We start from the raw sequence: 16,876 nt of genomic DNA, 5'->3' as shown, positions 1-16,876 counted from the left end.
CACACACTTTTTTCTTTGTCAGATTTCTAAAGGAGAAAATTGATACAGAAAGACTTCATATGCACGTGCAAAGAATATAATAAAGCAGATCCGACCATCATTGGTGATTACGTCACATCGCCTTAGGAATTATTTAAACATGGAATTGTCGAGGGTTTCGGTTTCGGTTATAAGACTAACGAGCAGTTTAACAATGTCATGCGAACTTAATCTTTCATATTTATATTATACGTTACTGTTGTTCAATCTTCATGGAAACTTTAAATATTGCTTAAACCTTTCCACAAAAGTTTGTTTATCATTCATAAATTAAACTTTCTTTCTTTATAAAAAGAAATAATGTATACTACCCCTAAAAACTTAATAATATTTTCCTTCCACAAAAATTTCTCACATATCTGTTTTCTGTTTTAGATATTAACACTACGAGGTAGACATGAAACTTGCCGATGTATTTATTATAAGAACTTTTTACACACATTGTTATTATCCTTGGCACTAACGATGCATTAAAAATACAAATATTAAAAACATAAATATTTGTTTCTGATTTCATTAATTTTTACGTTATATAATTTACTCCCTGTCTTTCTTAAAGTACATTTATCCATTACCTCGAGGAAAGTGTGGTACAAGTTTTCCTGCACCTTTATCTGCTACCTTAAATAGTATGGTACAAGTTTTCCTGTACCTTTATCTGCTACCTTAAATAGTATGGTACAAGTTTTCCTGCACCTTTATCTGCTACCTTAATTAGTGTGATACAAGTTCCCCACGTATTTATGCATTACCTTGATGAGAGTATGGTAAACACCCCTTCTTTATTTACTACCATCAAATTGTATTGTTTACGTAACACCCGAGTAAGCAGTAAATACTAACAAATATAATTGGTTTGAAACAAATCATGTAACATGATCAAGTTTAGAAATATTGATCAAAGAGGTTGAAATAAAAACAAGACATATTAAAGTTTTTTTATAATCTAAAACTCTCTATGAAGGTAAGCAGTAGGATAAAAATGAAAATTTCAAACTATATTTCACAATGAAAATTAACGAATATACTGATAACTTTGAATCGTTATGTTTCAAAAGTTTAGCTAATTTTGCTTTATTAATTTCATCGTAACAAGTTCAATAATACCCCCAGAAAACTGATTTTTAACCACCTACAGTAAAACTACACGATCTCCTGAATCCACAGAACTTTCTGAACACAGAAAACTGGTTTTTAACTTATAGTAAAACTCTATCTAATTTAAGTTAATAAAACATTTATCTGGTTATTAAGTTTGTTACACTAATTATATCTCTGGTTATATATCTAATGAACAAAAAAATTTAATCTTTGGCTAAAAAAATAAGCAAATATTTTCCGTTTAAGTGAAATTTGTCACGTGATAATGCCTTACAACGTGGTTTATAATATTGTGTATACAACAAAATAAAACAATTTCGAAATAGGAAACTACATTTCTAGAAAACAAACTAGTAAGTAACTTCTAATTAGTTTAAATATGCGACTGATTTTCCTAAACACATTTTCTGATCAAGCATTTCTTGCAAACAACTGTTTCTACTTCACTAACTGCTCTTTCTACTTAGGAACCCCAAACTCTCGTATTTTTATGTTGTATAGTCTGCTTTTCGATTAAGACGATTTTCAGAATATCTGTGCAGATGAACATTTCTCCGAAGGTGATTAGAGTTATAACGAACGATACGCTTTTCAATCGTTGCTAGGTGGCAGCACTTATGAAAGATTACACCAAAACCAGCAACACACTGTTGAAAAGTACGCATGGTCTTTTGGCCATAATTTGGAATCCTTCCACTGCCATGAAATGCCATCTTGCGGTTATGTGCGCGGTTGTAATTTCGCCTCCAAAGTCGGGCAATATAAAAGTTGACGAAACAATGGAAGCCCTTGTCTCCTGCTAGTTGACCCAGCATGCAACAGTTTACTTCTTTATCCTTTTTGGTACCTAAAATAAGAGTTGTTTTATAAGCAAAACTAACAAATCAAAAATATTTTCCACTTATCAGTCTTCTCCGTAATAACTGAATTTTATTAAATAATAATAAAACATTCGTCGGACAGATTGTGAAAGTCCTGATAGCCAGTTCTTAAAATAGAGCGATGTGTTAGAAAACGAGTTATACAACTAACCAAGAAAAGTCTCTTATATTCGCCAGAACCTGAACTGTGGTCAAATCTGAAAATAAAGCTGGACAAAGATGGAGTTTTCTAAATAACGTATATTACGAACGGTAATTCTTAACATTAATAATAACAGCACCAAAGCTGTTCAAAGACTAGAAATGAAACGTTTAGGTTTTCCTTACAACTTGAGGATTTGCCGTTGACATTCGTGTATAGAAACTGCAAAAAGTTTTAATTACTAACCTTAGTTGAGAAGTCATATAGCAGTACGTAGAATATTAGTAAAGTTTCTTCTTTATTTTTAAATCAATACAAGGCTGTTTTATGGTGTAGCATTGGTTTAACTTACACGAATATTTTTCACCATTGTAATCTTTCTATCGTTTCAGTGGTTCATTACACGTGTCAACACTACAACACTTGTATGGCCTAAAATGTTAATGAAACATTAACAGCACCGTATACATATTTATATAAATATAATAGTACTAGCTGTTGTATGTCCATGTAACTATTTCGCAGGGTGTGGATGGATCTTCATCAAATTTGGTATGGAGGTTTATGGGGAGACACATGCAAAGTTGCGGTTTCACATTTTGTTTTGCAGTTCTTATGGGAACTATAAGGGAAGCAACTTTTCATGTCCTAAAATAACCTTTCATTAATCATGAATTTATATAACTTTCGTCCAGGTGACGGGTACTCCAGCTAGTATATATATATATAAATGTACCGTTTCTGATTAGTCTTACATAATCGAACAGTAAAGATTGTTTGTTTGTTTTGAATTTCGCGCAAAGCTACACGAGGGCTATTTGCGCTAGCCGTCCCTAATTTAGCAGTGTAAGACTAGAGGGAAGGATTCGAACCCGCGACCCTTAGATTGCGAGTCGAGTGCCTTAACCACCTGGCGATGCTGGGCCGAACAGTAAAGAGCTCGCGACTTAAGAAAATCAACATTAACCCTACCTTTAGGAGATGGGGGCTGATCAGTTGTTGTTGTTTGTGGGATACCAAGTTCCAACTGGTTTTCCTGATCTTCGACTTCGAGGTTCGACAGGTAATCTTAAAACCAAAAACATATAAAGATTGTTTGTTTGTTACGAATTTCGCGCAAAGCTACACGAGGGCTATCTGCGCTAGCCGTCCCTAATTTAGCAGTGATAGACTAGAGGTAAGGCAGCTAGTCATCACCACCCACCGCCAACTCTTGGGCAACTATTTTTAGCAACGAATAGTGAGATTGACCGTCACGTTATAACGCCTTCATGGTTGAAAGGGGCGAGCATGTTTGTTGTGACGGGGATTCGAACCCGCAGAATGCGAGTCGAGCACTCTTCCCACATATAAAGAAATTCGCACTTGAAAATAAATTATATTTCTCGAAACCGAGTTAATTAACAAGATGACTGGCATGACCTGATGATTAGGGGATGCTCGACTCGCAATCTGCGGGTCATGGTCCGAATCTCCGTCACCAAACATGCTCGCCATTTCACCTATGGAGATATTATAATGTGGCGGCCAATCGCACTGTTCGTTAGTAAAAGAGTAACCCAGGAATTGGCGTTGGGTGGTGTTAACTAGTTGCCTTACCTCTAGTCTATCACTAATAAATTAGGTATGGCTAGCGCAGATAGCCCTCGTCTAACTTTGCGCGAAATTGAAACAAATTTCGGCTTTTGACTTTGAAATTTTCGTCATCCATTATTTGGTTTATATTTTATGATCATTTGCAGTTTTATAGTATCGAATCTTTTTTTTTCTGCATTACAAAGGTGTTCTGTTAATTAAAGCGATATCTGAATAAACGCCCCTTTTCGAGTCTACAAATATGTTCTGATAGTACATCCTACCAACACGTCAGTTACAGTACGTCACAACATGTAGTGCAGTGGATTTTCAAGCAGCAGAATAGCTACACTAAAACTGATTGAGGTCAGTACTATTTAAATTTAACGTACGAGTTTACTGTAATTTATAAAAGCTTGATATTTCTAGCAACAAAGAAATACTCGAAGTAGAAGAATTTGGTAGAAGGTTTTCATGTGGCTAATTTTTACACTGTTGAGAACATGAGAACTCAAATTTGAATAATAACTGGCTGATAGGTACTTTTTACAGGCAGGATGGATAGATGTAACAACGTAAGAAATACAACTGTTGGGATATTATACTTTTAATGTTTGTGTTTAGTACTTCTCTGAAAGGAATTATAGTTTCTAAAAATACCTGTAGTTTTATTTGTCGGCAATTATGATAAGAAAAAAACATACCTTCAAAATGACGGTATCGTGTGGTGGAACTGACCTCTACTGATAGTACAAGGGAAACTAAAAAAATAAAAAATATGTTCCACGCTTTCATCTTTGAGGTAACTTTAGGTTGTTGATTGTAGGTTGATTTTTATTCTACAAAGCTAAACCTGAGAACCCAACACGACTCTGGCGGTTGTTGTCTACCGGCTTTCAAAGATTTGCTTGCATGTTTTATGAGTCTCGAGTGACGACACGATCTCAAGCCTATGACGTAACACAAACAGCCGTGAGTGTTGGGAACACATTCGAAGAAGCTAACAACACTGTTGATTGTATTTGCTCCAACTGGTAAAATACAACAATAATTTGATCTTTTTACTGAAACGCGAGTGAGTTAATACTCAATAACGTTGATGACTATAAGTGTGGATAGTTTCTGTCCTATTAAAAGTGGTCCAGGCAATGAATGTTACCGAAAAAATAAAGACCAGCAACCTTGAGATTCAAAATGAATTTATTTACAAAATTGCAACATTCACGGTAAGTTATCAGAATATGAAATGACTTTCAATAGTTCAATACATTCTCCTTTTTTTAATTCATTTTTTCACCCACCAGAACGATGACCACTTTACGAAATTCTAATTTTTAACCTCGAACACCCTTGGTGATTAATAGTTTTTCTCTGAACTATTAACTTTACACCAAAATAACTGCCATAGATTAGGGTGATTAAGAAAGTACGGCGAATATTAACTGGTCCAAACAGGTAGTTCGACTCTATAAGTACGAAGGATTTGACGTAATACTAGCCGTAGCCTGTTGTTCAATAAAGCAATGAATAGGACTGATGTTTGATTTATACAGACACACGTGTGACAACTAGCATATACTAACACTAACTAGATCTCAAAAACAATTGATGCCCATTTCATCTTCTTAGTTACTTCTTCTGAACAGTAGATACACGTCCTTTGAGACCACATCGTGCTTATTTGTATCTTAATGTTCTCGAGGTAACATTCACAACTGTATTTACAGCAAGGTCGTTGACAAAATTCGTACTTAACTATTGCCTATCTCGTACAGAACGTGCCATAAAATATTAACATCGCTTTTAGAGAGTTCTGGTTTTCTGTCTCTACCAATTCTAATATCAATAATGCCAGTTTTGAATTTTGAGTATTCTTGATTATTATGCTTTTCATGCGATTTCACGCCTCAAACCTATTACTACTACTTTCATCTATAATATGACTGTTCCAATCCAATCTTGACAGTTATTTTAAAATCTCTCAGGCTCCAAAGAAATAGGTTTTGAAACTTATACCCCAAACAACCTCATATATTCTATATGAGAAAATAATAAGATAATACTGAATGTAGAAAGTTTTGTCTCAGTCTGCTTCTTTTTTGGAAAAAAAAAGTTATTGTTTTAACTAAGTAATATCCTCTACTTAGTGTCTAGCATCTCTAAAGTACTTTATAGTGGTATAGTTGTTGTCCAGAATCTCTACAGTACTTTATAGTAATATATTTGTTGTCCAGCATCTTTATAGTGGTATATTCATATGTACATCATCTTTATAATGCTTTATAGTGGTATATTCATTAGTCCATCATCTCTACAGTGCTTTATAGTTGTTGTCCAGAATCTCTACAGTGCTTTATAGTGGTATATTCATTAGTTCATCATCTTTACAGTGCTTTATAGCGGTATATTTGTTGTTCAGCATCTTTATAGTGGTATATTCATTAGTCCATCATCTCTACACTGCTTTATAGTGGTATATTCATTAGTTCATCATCTTTACAGTGCTTTATAGCGGTATATTTGTTGTTCAGCATCTTTATAGTGGTATATTCATTAGTCCATCATCTCTACACTGCTTTATAGTGGTATATTTGTTGTCAAGCATCTTCACAGTACTTTATAGTGGTATATTCATTAGTCCATCATCTCTACAGTGCTTTATAGTGGTATAGTTGTTGTCCAGAATCTCTACAGTACTTTATAGTGGTATATTCATTAGTCCATCATCTTTATAATGGTATATTCATTAGTTCATCATCTCTACAGTGCATTATAGTGGTATATGTTCTCTATGCTGCTGTTCAACCCTGATATCTGCATTAACCATGGAATTAGTGGTGAGAATTTTTATTTTTATGATATTTTTTAGTTTTTTTTTCTTCCAACTAGACTTCGAGTTGGCATTTTGTTTAAGTCATCGGAGTCTATAGATGAAGATGCATTGCTCAACGACATATCTGACCTTCTATCCCTAGGGACTCCATAGCATCAAAAATAACCACTTGCCAATTCACCAATAGTGATTCAGACAAGGGATCTAGGAAGTGTGGGTTCTGTCAAGATCTCAACATCCAGCCTGTAATCTAACGTGGAATCCAGCGCCACTAGGAGTAAAGAAGATGCCTAAGAGCAAGTCCAAGGCTGAAAGTCAGTCACTGCGAGAAGAACTTCAAGTGCCCCATTGGAAGGTATTTTGTTTCTTGAAACAAGCATCGTGATATGCATGTTTACCTCGTTTTGGCAAGACCTTTCCAGAGCTACATTATGAGAAGAAATCATTAAAGCAGGAAGGTCGCTCCACAACTCTTATCATCACCCAAGACCCAAATGGCAACCTTTTACCACAAGCACCTGGATATCCACTCCATGCACAACAGCTCCTCTACAAAATGCAAGAATGGAACTCTCAATCAAGGTGAAAGATCAGCTCTCTGGTGGATGGAAGCCTCAGCATTGTAAAACCACAAGGAACACTATCTGCTGAAGCAAGGAACTGCTAACACAGTTGGAAGAGGAAGTGTGTCATCTCCAAGAGGATCTGGCAAGAACTTGGTCCTTGCAAGATCCAGAGATTTTCTGCCAGACCACCAAGGGGTCTTTGGAAATCCACAGCTGTTTGGAATTTGCTGTCAGTACTCTTATAGATAAGCAACTCCAGCTTCCCTGTAAATTGTATATCAAGTTGTGGAAATATTTTATTTATATATTTAATTTATAATGTACATTTCCTTGTACTGAACTGGTATTAAGTGTTTCATTTAGTGGATTCACATATAGGGATATTTTTCTGTGTATTAGTTTTAAAAGGATGTGTCAATTTTTGGAGTTTGTTTTTTGTAAAACCATTTTCTAATATATGTATGCATTTTAATTTACATCTTTGTTTATTGTTTTTACATATGAGACAGCATGAAGCGCATTTCCAGATTAATGTTTATACAATGTATATTGTTTGTTAAAAGTTTTTATATATTAATGTTTCATTGTAAAAAGGTTTATTATTATATTAGTACGAGTTTCTTTGTTAAAAGGATGTTTGTAAGTATGATTCCAATGGACCAAGCCTGAGAAGCCATAATTACTATAATTTCAACTTACTTGTGTAACTTTATGAATTTTGGAAAGCTGTTAGTAAATGTCAAATCACGTTTGTACAATCAAAAATTATTTTAACTAAAGATTCACCTGTGAACTTATGAAGTCTTTACTGAGTCAGTCTGAATGAAGGATGATGTCAAGAATAAAAAAGTTTATTTTGTATGTTAGAAAATTCTCAAAGAGAAAATTAGGAGCTCAGTGTCACATGACAAAAAATGAAGATTGAGAAGTTTTTAAATATTTCTTTTTGAAATTTAGAAGTTGAAACTTAATTTGCAAAAATTGATCAATTAAGTATAACACCAAACAAAGTAATGACAATTTACAAGATGAATTTTTTATTTTCAAAATTTTCATACAATAGTCACTAACTTTAAAATGATTTCCACAGATTAGAGCACAGAGTGATTCCACTGTACAAGACTGGTCCTACTAGCCTTGCCTCTTTTAAGTCCATCATCCTCCATCCTAAAAACATAGTCCTCGTATTTGAAAGGATACTAACAGCTTGCAAAAAAAAAACAAAAAACAATTGGATGGGTTGACCTGGAATGAAGCTAATTAAATCTGGATGCCCCTGATCACGGAGCTGGGAATTCTTGGTTAGTGGGATTGTTCCAGCAGCCTAGGAGTCAGGTACAAAACTACAAATATAAGTTAACCCTTCCCCTGTACTCACAAAACCAGGCCTGGATGTTGGGAGAGACAGATCTTGAGGACCACAAGCAGAAGCTGGGTATCTGGAAGATAACAATATTTAAAACCAAAACCTAGAACTACTTCAGTGACACAACAATTCACAGATTTTACAAACTTTAGAAAAACAAAAACTTCTACAAAGTCTAATAATGCTTGGAGACAGCTTGAATGGGTAATGAAGAAAATCTTTAATATAAGTTTAACATAACAGCAAATGTACAAAGTTTCAACAAGGTTTTGTCATGATCAGACAATAATCAAACCTTGTCGAAATGTTGTACATTTTCTGTTATGTTAAACTTACATTAAAGTTTTTCTTCGTTACCCATTCAAGCCTTCTCCAAGCATTATTAGTCTCAAAGTGGGTTCCTCATCATCGAATTTGAATTATACAAAGTCTATTTTCATTTCTCTTCAGTTGATGAGTATTTGTTTGTAAAAATTCATAACATAATAAAAGCTTGGCTAATCCTACAGGATCTCTGGAATATTTTGGTGCTAGAATTCTAAAAAGCCCCAAGTTTTTTTTTAATGGCAAAGAGAATAATTTTTCATTAAACCTACATTTCAAATATGTACATTTTTTATTCTTTGTTCAATAAGACTTGCTGAACAACTTTGTGTTAAACTAATCTAATGTAGTTCCTTTTCACAACAATGAACAAGAGCAATCAGAGGGATTGTATACCCTTGCCCCACCACTCCTTTTTGAGATTGCATGCGTTTATACTGGATAATGTTAAAATTCACCTTCAAAAACTCAGATAATTCTTCTCAGATCCAGATCATTTTTTGTAGTGTGGTGGGAAGTTTCAACCTTAATGTGCACATGAAACTTGGTACAAATCTGATCACATTTTACTGAGTTATTAATCCAAACACTGTGAAAATGCCCTACCTTATCATTATAAAAAATGCTTCAAAGTGATCCAGAACACGGATCTGGACCAAATTTTGGGAGGACTGTCCCATACTGACCTCTCATCTTGTGTAATAAGTCTATTAGTTTGCGAGATATGCACGTGGAAACACAAACACACACATGGACCCGAATGCAATACCAATTTAATTCACTACAGTAGTCAGCTGAACAGTTTCATTCAAACTGAAAATCTTAAGCAATATGAAGATAGTGGGTGAAACATCATTACATATAGTATAATCAAACCAATTCTTTAAAAACTGTTTTTAGTTTTATCAGCTCTTTACTGTGTTAGTCCTGAAATACAAAGCAACTGTACCTGTAAAGCCAAACTCTATACATTTTCCAAATTAGCATATAATTGATAATTCACATGTATTCCAGCATATTGACTAAATGATACCTGCACATCAACAAACTTAATTTTTGTAAGTATAGTTTATAAAGATATAATCAAATTATGGGCATGTACAAATTTGTTTATATAACGTATACTATGAATCCAGAATATATTTATTACAATATAAAAAAAACTTACAATACTCTCCAATTTAGTTATGGATCTTGATGGCTTTTTCAAGATAATTACAGCGAGACCTCTTCGGGGCTTTGTTTATATGTTCCAATCCTAACCAAGGCTTAGGTGGAAGTGAACTACCTACAAAGATAAAATAAGGTGGAAACAAAACTTAAATTCAGTTCCAAAGCAGACCCACATCAAAGCGAGAAACTTTAAAGTGTATAGCTAAAGAACTCAGGCGTGACATATAAGATTAATATAGAAATTTTACTGGCATTTACTTGGTCAAGACCCATGCTATGTGATGCCCTTATTAACCCTTTCTTTACAGGCTTGGTCACTTGATCAACCTTGTAATTACAATGTAACCATGAAACTATACATACCATAACTTTAAATGTAATAAGTATGTCTTCATAAAAGTTTGCAAGCTTTTAGTAACCATTACAACTCTGCTATACATACAAAAAAGATATTTTTTAATTAAGTATTTTTACTAAATATTTATTTATGAATTTATGGAGTCACAGTCTGGCTCTGACTAACTAGTCTAAGTTCAAGATGATTTTCATGTTAAAACTAAAAATACTTTCATTTTACAGTTTTTATATTTCATTTGCAAAACCATTAAAACCTCTTAAATAAAAATCAAGTTTTTCCATTAAAACTTTACATTTTATCTATTACTCTTTCTACAATAACATTGAGTGCAGACTGCAACAGATATGTACAATTATTTATTCTAACAGCCTCAGGCTTGTAAAGTTACAGAAACCAAGCAAGTACAGAGCTCAAGTTACAAAGTGATGAATTATGTAAATCACTTGCAGCTTGCATGCATATCTTGCTGAGAAATTTTTTCTAAATTTATATTTTCTTCTATAACTTAATAATTTGTAAGTTCTACATTTTGGTTAATTTTATAAAATTAAATACAAAATATACAAAAAAATTTTTTAACTTGTGTGTACTTTTTATATGCAAAGTCTTGACTGGTAATATTTTTTTTAGTAATTTACTGAATTTTCTTTTATTTCAAATATTCAGTTACAAACAAAATAATATTACATACATAAAATACAATATCTTAAGAATATTATTATCTAACTGGCTTTGTAACTAAGCTGTATGTGTGTTAAAATATTTCCCTTGCTTGGCAATAGCAGCTTTGAATCTGTAATGTGATTAATTAAAAATTTGTCACTAGAATAATATCTTCGCTTTCTATTGGTTATAAATAATGTATTAGTAAATGCCAGAGATAATTACCAACATTTTTGAAAGACAATACGCAATAGGAGAGAATGGCATGGGTGTGACTTTCTGGTTTATATCTTTTAATATCAGCATGATTGGAGGTTGTAAAATTAGATCTATACTATAAGTATGTAGTCTATATTATAACTCAGAAACTCAAATGGGTGGAAAGAATACCTATATTGGGCAATTTGGAACAAATAAGTTATATGTGAAATATAGGAGACTGAGAATTTTAACAACTAAGTGAAGCTGAGTTTGATAAATCATTTGTCTGGTTAGCAGTCATGAGACTGAACTCAATTTTGACTTATTTGGAAAATTGTAAACATGTCACAAACAGCCATATTTGTGAAAACAAAATTTATTTTTCACTATGTATGCGTAAACTTGGAAAAAACAAATACAGTTACTTTTCCTATATTCAATTTGGTTAATTAACTTAAATGAGAATAGATACAAATTTATGAGAATTTCTTTGTTTCAGAATATTTGTACAAAGCTATACAAAGGGCTAGCCATGTCTAATTCTCAATTGACAGACTAGAAGGAAGGCATCTCATCAACAGCATCAATACCAACTCTTGTCTAACTGAATGCTAGGATTTACAATAAGTCTTATAAATACCAACTGCCCAAAGTGCATTTCTGTGAACTATGAACCCTTGGACTAATAGTCCAAGAAAAATAACCACCAGCTTAAACCTGGCTAATAAACTTATGAAAAAACACAAGTATTATGTAGTTGAATTAAAATAAATGTTTTGGGTAATAGTTTTATTAAAGAAATTCAGATATCTTTGTGCCTTCCCATACTTCTAAACCTTAGTTGTAATGTTCCAAAACAAACAAATCCTGTTTCTTAAGTAGTATTACACAAATGAGTACTCATTGTCACTAAACACAATACATGTACTTCAACTGACCTTGTGGTGGGTGTGGCAGGAAATCTTGAAGATTGACAAGGTACTCAGCATCTTCGTTGATGTACTGAGGCTGACCCATCACCACAATAGCAAATTTATACTGTAATAAAGACAAACTATTCAATTAACACAACAGCAAAGAAAAATACTAAAACAAAAACAAGCTACATGATACTGACCCATTCCCACAATAGCAATATTGCACATATTACACTTAAAATTAATCAAACTACATCACAATGCTCTATCGCCATGGTTTTAGTTGCCAAGCATCATCAATGTTTGCAATACAAGCTTATGTAGGCATTATACTTGTATCTTTACCTTTTCAAACTCTTTATCTGGTATGTCTAATTTCTTCTGTATTCTTTCTCGTACCTTAGTGAATGGTTCTTTCTGAAAATATAATTGCATGATATTCTAAGTCTGCACCTTGAAAAAAAACATCATAACTTTAAAAAAGAATACTACACATTTTAATCTATCAGTATCTAACAATCAAAAACCTGGTAGTAACAATAATACATCACAACATGTAACACATTAATTTTAAACTGTTATTTCTAAAACCAACAGAGGTAATCTTGTTACTACCTAGATACTACACAAGATTACTATAGAGAGGGAAGGTAGCATGTTTACTCAAAGTTTATGTTAACTACAGTAAACATGCAAAAATAATTCTTATACTTACATGCTTTATTCTTAAAAGAAAGGGAACTCCAAATGTTGAAAAGACTTCCTGAATAGAAGTAAAAGAAAAAGTTTACACATATAAACACCATCAGTCTGGCAAGTAAAGATTATGTTTACATTAACCTTATGGCTCCATCATGACCTTTTTACACAGTTACTTTCAAAACTTAGTTAATCTGCCTTATTATCTATGTACATTAATAGAAACTGACCATCAAAACACAGTTCATATCTTTATGTTACCTAAGCTTTAATTTTTTAATTTCAAAATAAAAGATGCTCAGATAAATTCTCAAAATGCACCTGAGTCTTATAACATGGTGGCACTGTGACTTCTCATTTACAGATTTTCATCTCCTCCATTATAATTAGAAACAAATGCTAAAGATACTAAAAAGCCACAATATAAAGTTTCAGTCTCTTCTTGCTTTACTGAGATATCACTAAAACTGTTCAACCCACAAAGACAAACTCATTCAATGTTATTTTCTGTCTTTTAAGAACTGTCTATAATCATCTCTGACATTGTAACTGGACACATTTACAACAAATAGGAATATTAAATTCTGAGCTACATAAATCAGATGGTTGTCTGTTTTGTTTTAGTGCTAAAAGCTGATAGTTCACAAGAAAATCTTGACATGTGTTGAATCAAATCAGTGTTCTGAACAGAAGGGAATTTTTTTATCCATTTATGTTATTTAAAAAACCATATGGACTACATTAGTTTAGAGACAATATAATCTACTGAGTGATATATATTTTTGAATAATGATATAAGCTTACTAAATCATACACACAGGTGCAAATGGCCTGAAGGTTAAAGTTTTTTTATGGATATTATATAGTTATATATTTTTAACCAAAGTTATTACAACAAAAATTATAATTTTTTAGGTTAGATATCAAAAATAAAACTTTGATCCCTCCTCTATGGATGCACAAGACATAAGCAGTTTGAGGTAACCTGATACTTTATAAAACTTTTGATATTCATTTAGAAGGTTCTAGAGGTTTGTAAATGAAATATAAGAACTGTAAGATGAAAAAAAAGAGAGTACTTTTATTCTTGATAAAGTAAATAAAATAAAAATGTCTCACAATAAACTCCAGTTTGTGTTAAACATAATTAAGAATAATAGTATTTTTATTCTTAGCATGAAAAATTATCTTTCAATCAGACTGATTCAGTAGACTTCTTAAATTCACAGACAAGAAGTTTAGGAAAAACTACTTTACTGAAATGTTATTTTTGTGTACAACAGATATATATGTTTACTAAAAGCTTGTGGTCAAATTTCATGGTTGGTCAAAATGACCAAGCCAGTGCCCCACTCCTATCCATAGGGTTAAACTTCATTCAAACATTTTCTCAAAATGCTTCAAAATTTCATTTTTTTTTTACTCAGTAGTAAAATATTATACAGTAATTTAAACTCATCATGAAAATGTGGTTTTCAAAGTACAAAAATTACACTAGTGATGTTCAATTCATAATTTTAACTATAGCACATGTCGAGAACACAATACAACAAACTAACTTTGTGAAAATGTGCACATGGAACTAAAAGTTCATCGTCTTCAAGGTGAAGTTCATCTTTTGGAATTTCTTCTATTCTGTACGTTTTGGTACCAGCAGGATTCAGACATTCCAATTGGACATCTTCACGTTGGATAAGAAAGATCTTGTAGCTGATAACTTCTAACAACCTGAGTAAATAATTCAGAGTTTATACTGAGGATAAGAAGCAGTTATAAAAGCTAAGAAAAATTGCAGTAATTTTGTAAATTAACTTACCAGTAACTGGAGAGTCTGTTTTACTTCTTGTAAACATTTCAAACTTACCTTCTGCCAAAATATTATTTTAATCTAAAGATCTTATGATTAATTTCATTCTACAATGTCATTACTTTCTTGTTTAGATCACATAACCAGCCTTAGTTATAGCACCATTACTTCTGGCAGAGAATACATAACTGGCCTTAATTATAACACCATTACTTCTTGTAAAGATCACATAAGTGGCCTTAATTATAGCACCATTACTTCTTGTAAAGATCACATAACTGGCCTTAAATTAAAATGTTGTCTTTTTTTTTTTTTTAAGATTACAACTAATTTTAGTTTAAAATATCTCCACTTTTTTGTAATGATCATATAAACTACCCTTAGTTTAAAATGTTATCACACACCGTAACCTACCTTAGTTTACCAGACCCGTCATCTGATAGATCCACCATTTTCTTTGCTTCATCTAGTAGGTCAGCAACACAACCATTTTTGTTAGGATAGAGAACCAGCTCAGTCTACAACATTGAAATATGCAAGTTTTAAACAGACATTTCATTATAAACCCTCTAATTTCTGAGTTGAAGTAGACTGTAGAATGTGTATATCCATTACAACAGATGAAGAAATTCTAACATACTATATAATATTTTAAAAAACATATATTTAGGTTTAAATCTGTTATATGTTTTCAATTAGCACCTAAACTTCTATAGAACTATATAAAAACAATAATAATGTTAAAATATTAATTAGCACCTAAACTTTTAAAGAACTTTATAAATACAATATTGTTACAATGTTACTTAGCACCTAACCTTCTACAGAACTATATAAAAACAATAATAATATTGAAAAATAATAACAGAGAAGTAATTTACAGCTTTAGTTTTAATGCAAACTTCAACTATAGTTGCTTACTAAAAATACTATACAAATTGAGTTGATTTTAACTTTTCTGATATGTTCATTCTATTAGCCTTTGAATTATGTATCCCCTGTCACACAATATCCACATCTGTCAAATTAGCTTGCTAAAATATGGGTTCTATTATCAGTTCTAAAGCTATTTAAACATAATGCCATTTTCTTGACATGTTTGTAGCTAATGTTGAAGTGTACGAATTAATGTTTATCTAGGTTACTGTCTGGTAACAAGAATCACATTGTGGAAATTGACATGTTATCAACATTAACTACACATTTCCACAATGTGATTCTTGTTACCAGATAGTAACCTAGATAAACATTAATTCATACACTAACATGTCATCAACATTAGCTACACATTTCCACAATGTGATTCTTGTTACCAGACAGTAACCTATATAAACATTAATTTGTACACTAACAAGTCATCAACACCAGCTAATCTCACAGAAAACCAATATTTTACAGGATAATACGTCACTGAATAATACAAAAAGTAAAAAACTATAAATATACGTCAACAGTTTATTTAAACTTCACTGCTACAAGTTATTTATGTTTAAAATGTTTCATTAAAAAATAACCTACACAAAAAAGCTTTCCTATTTCACATTTTGATACAAGAATCAGGTCTACAGATCACTGTGCTTGTACTTCATATTATAAGGAAATGATTTCAGTTACTATGTCAGTATTTTTCATTTTTAAGCAGTAATTAGTAGTGGAACTCCAACATTATTGTTATACAAGGATCTCAACATATTCAATATAATATCTACTTACCTCTTCTTTTAACTTACTGTTAACCCACACACATTTGAACTGTTTTTTATTTTCCAATTCATTGATCTTGATACTAAGCTATAACATAAAAGGAAAAAACACAAATCAGAAACACCTATTGTTTACATTACAGAAAACTTGTCATTTGCTGTGTGCTTTAAAAAAAACAATATCAGAAACATCTATTGTTTACATTACAGAAAACTTGCCATTTGCTGTGTGCTTTAAAAAAAACATATCAGAAACATCTATTGTTTACATTACAGAAAACTTGCCATTTGCTGTGTGCTTTAAAAAAACATATCAGAAACATCTATTGTTTACATTACAGAAAACTTGCCATTTGCTGTGTGCTTTAAAAAAACATATCAGAAACATCTATTGTTTACATTAAAGAAAACTTGCCATTTGCTGTGTGCTTTAAAAAAAACATTAGAAACATCTATTGTTTACATTACAGAAAACTTGCCATTTGCTGTGTTTTAAAAACATATCAGAAACATCTATTGTTTGCATTA

At 32.1% G+C, this 16,876-nt stretch overlaps 2 protein-coding genes and 2 long non-coding RNA genes across 8 annotated transcripts in view; 2 read left to right on the top strand and 2 right to left on the bottom strand.

Moving 5' to 3' along the window:
• Positions 1-431: 431 nt before the first annotated feature.
• LOC106468605 lies at positions 432-4,665 on the bottom strand. 3 transcript variants are annotated; one of them, XR_002612681.1, is made up of 4 exons: positions 4,443-4,635; positions 3,136-3,231; positions 692-1,987; positions 432-647 (listed from the first exon to the last, which is right to left on the bottom strand). XR_002612681.1 is itself a non-coding variant. In XM_013929036.2 (3 exons), exons 1-3 carry the CDS (start codon positions 4,531-4,533, stop codon positions 1,629-1,631), a joined length of 546 nt encoding a protein of 181 aa, XP_013784490.1. In that variant the 5' UTR covers positions 4,534-4,635; the 3' UTR covers positions 432-1,628. The 3 variants fall into 3 exon arrangements, 1 of the variants encoding a protein (XP_013784490.1); XM_013929036.2 differs by having other exon boundaries at positions 432-1,987; XR_002612682.1 differs by lacking the exon at positions 3,136-3,231 and having other exon boundaries at positions 432-1,987; positions 4,443-4,665.
• Positions 3,828-8,358, top strand: LOC111088073. 3 transcript variants are annotated; one of them, XR_002612685.1, is made up of 2 exons: positions 3,828-4,104; positions 8,228-8,358. It is a non-coding gene; the product is annotated as an uncharacterized LOC111088073 (long non-coding RNA). The 3 variants fall into 3 exon arrangements; XR_002612683.1 differs by lacking the exon at positions 8,228-8,358 and adding an exon at positions 6,628-7,930; XR_002612684.1 differs by lacking the exons at positions 3,828-4,104; positions 8,228-8,358 and adding exons at positions 4,878-4,964; positions 6,628-7,930.
• LOC106468604 (ubiquitin carboxyl-terminal hydrolase 7-like) overlaps positions 8,152-16,876 on the bottom strand; it is a 63,609-nt gene continuing 54,884 nt past the window's right edge. The window contains exons 27-34 of the mRNA XM_013929035.2: positions 16,359-16,436; positions 15,060-15,163; positions 14,398-14,566; positions 12,855-12,902; positions 12,485-12,556; positions 12,161-12,260; positions 9,996-10,115; positions 8,152-8,576 (exon numbers count right to left, since the gene is read on the bottom strand). Of these exons, the coding sequence (XP_013784489.1) occupies positions 10,009-10,115; positions 12,161-12,260; positions 12,485-12,556; positions 12,855-12,902; positions 14,398-14,566; positions 15,060-15,163; positions 16,359-16,436 (678 nt within the window). The 3' untranslated portion in view covers positions 8,152-8,576; positions 9,996-10,008. The remainder of the gene's footprint in view (positions 8,577-9,995; positions 10,116-12,160; positions 12,261-12,484; positions 12,557-12,854; positions 12,903-14,397; positions 14,567-15,059; positions 15,164-16,358; positions 16,437-16,876) is intronic.
• The window catches only part of LOC111088074, a 16,321-nt gene continuing 8,542 nt past the window's right edge, over positions 9,098-16,876 (top strand). The window contains exons 1-2 of the long non-coding RNA XR_002612686.1: positions 9,098-9,110; positions 9,334-9,337. This is a non-coding gene — a long non-coding RNA (uncharacterized LOC111088074). The remainder of the gene's footprint in view (positions 9,111-9,333; positions 9,338-16,876) is intronic.

The sequence above is a fragment of the Limulus polyphemus genome, unplaced genomic scaffold (genome assembly GCF_000517525.1).
Source record: "Limulus polyphemus unplaced genomic scaffold, Limulus_polyphemus-2.1.2 Scaffold3073, whole genome shotgun sequence".
NCBI lineage: Eukaryota > Metazoa > Arthropoda > Merostomata > Xiphosura > Limulidae > Limulus > Limulus polyphemus.
Note: the sequence above shows the minus strand (reverse complement) of the source record. Positions and strands in the feature narration are given on the sequence as shown.

Excerpts from the sequence above, each read along its gene's own strand:
- LOC106468605 (XM_013929036.2), bottom strand. The coding sequence starts at position 4,533 with ATGAAAGCGTGGAACATATTTTTTATTTTTTTAGTTTCCCTTGTACTA. Across the intron at positions 3,232-4,442 it reads ACGATACCGTCATTTTGAAG|ATTACCTGTCGAACCTCGAA; the intron begins GTATGTTTTTTT and ends TTTGGTTTTAAG. Across the intron at positions 1,988-3,135 it reads TCAGCCCCCATCTCCTAAAG|GTACCAAAAAGGATAAAGAA; the intron begins GTAGGGTTAATG and ends CTCTTATTTTAG.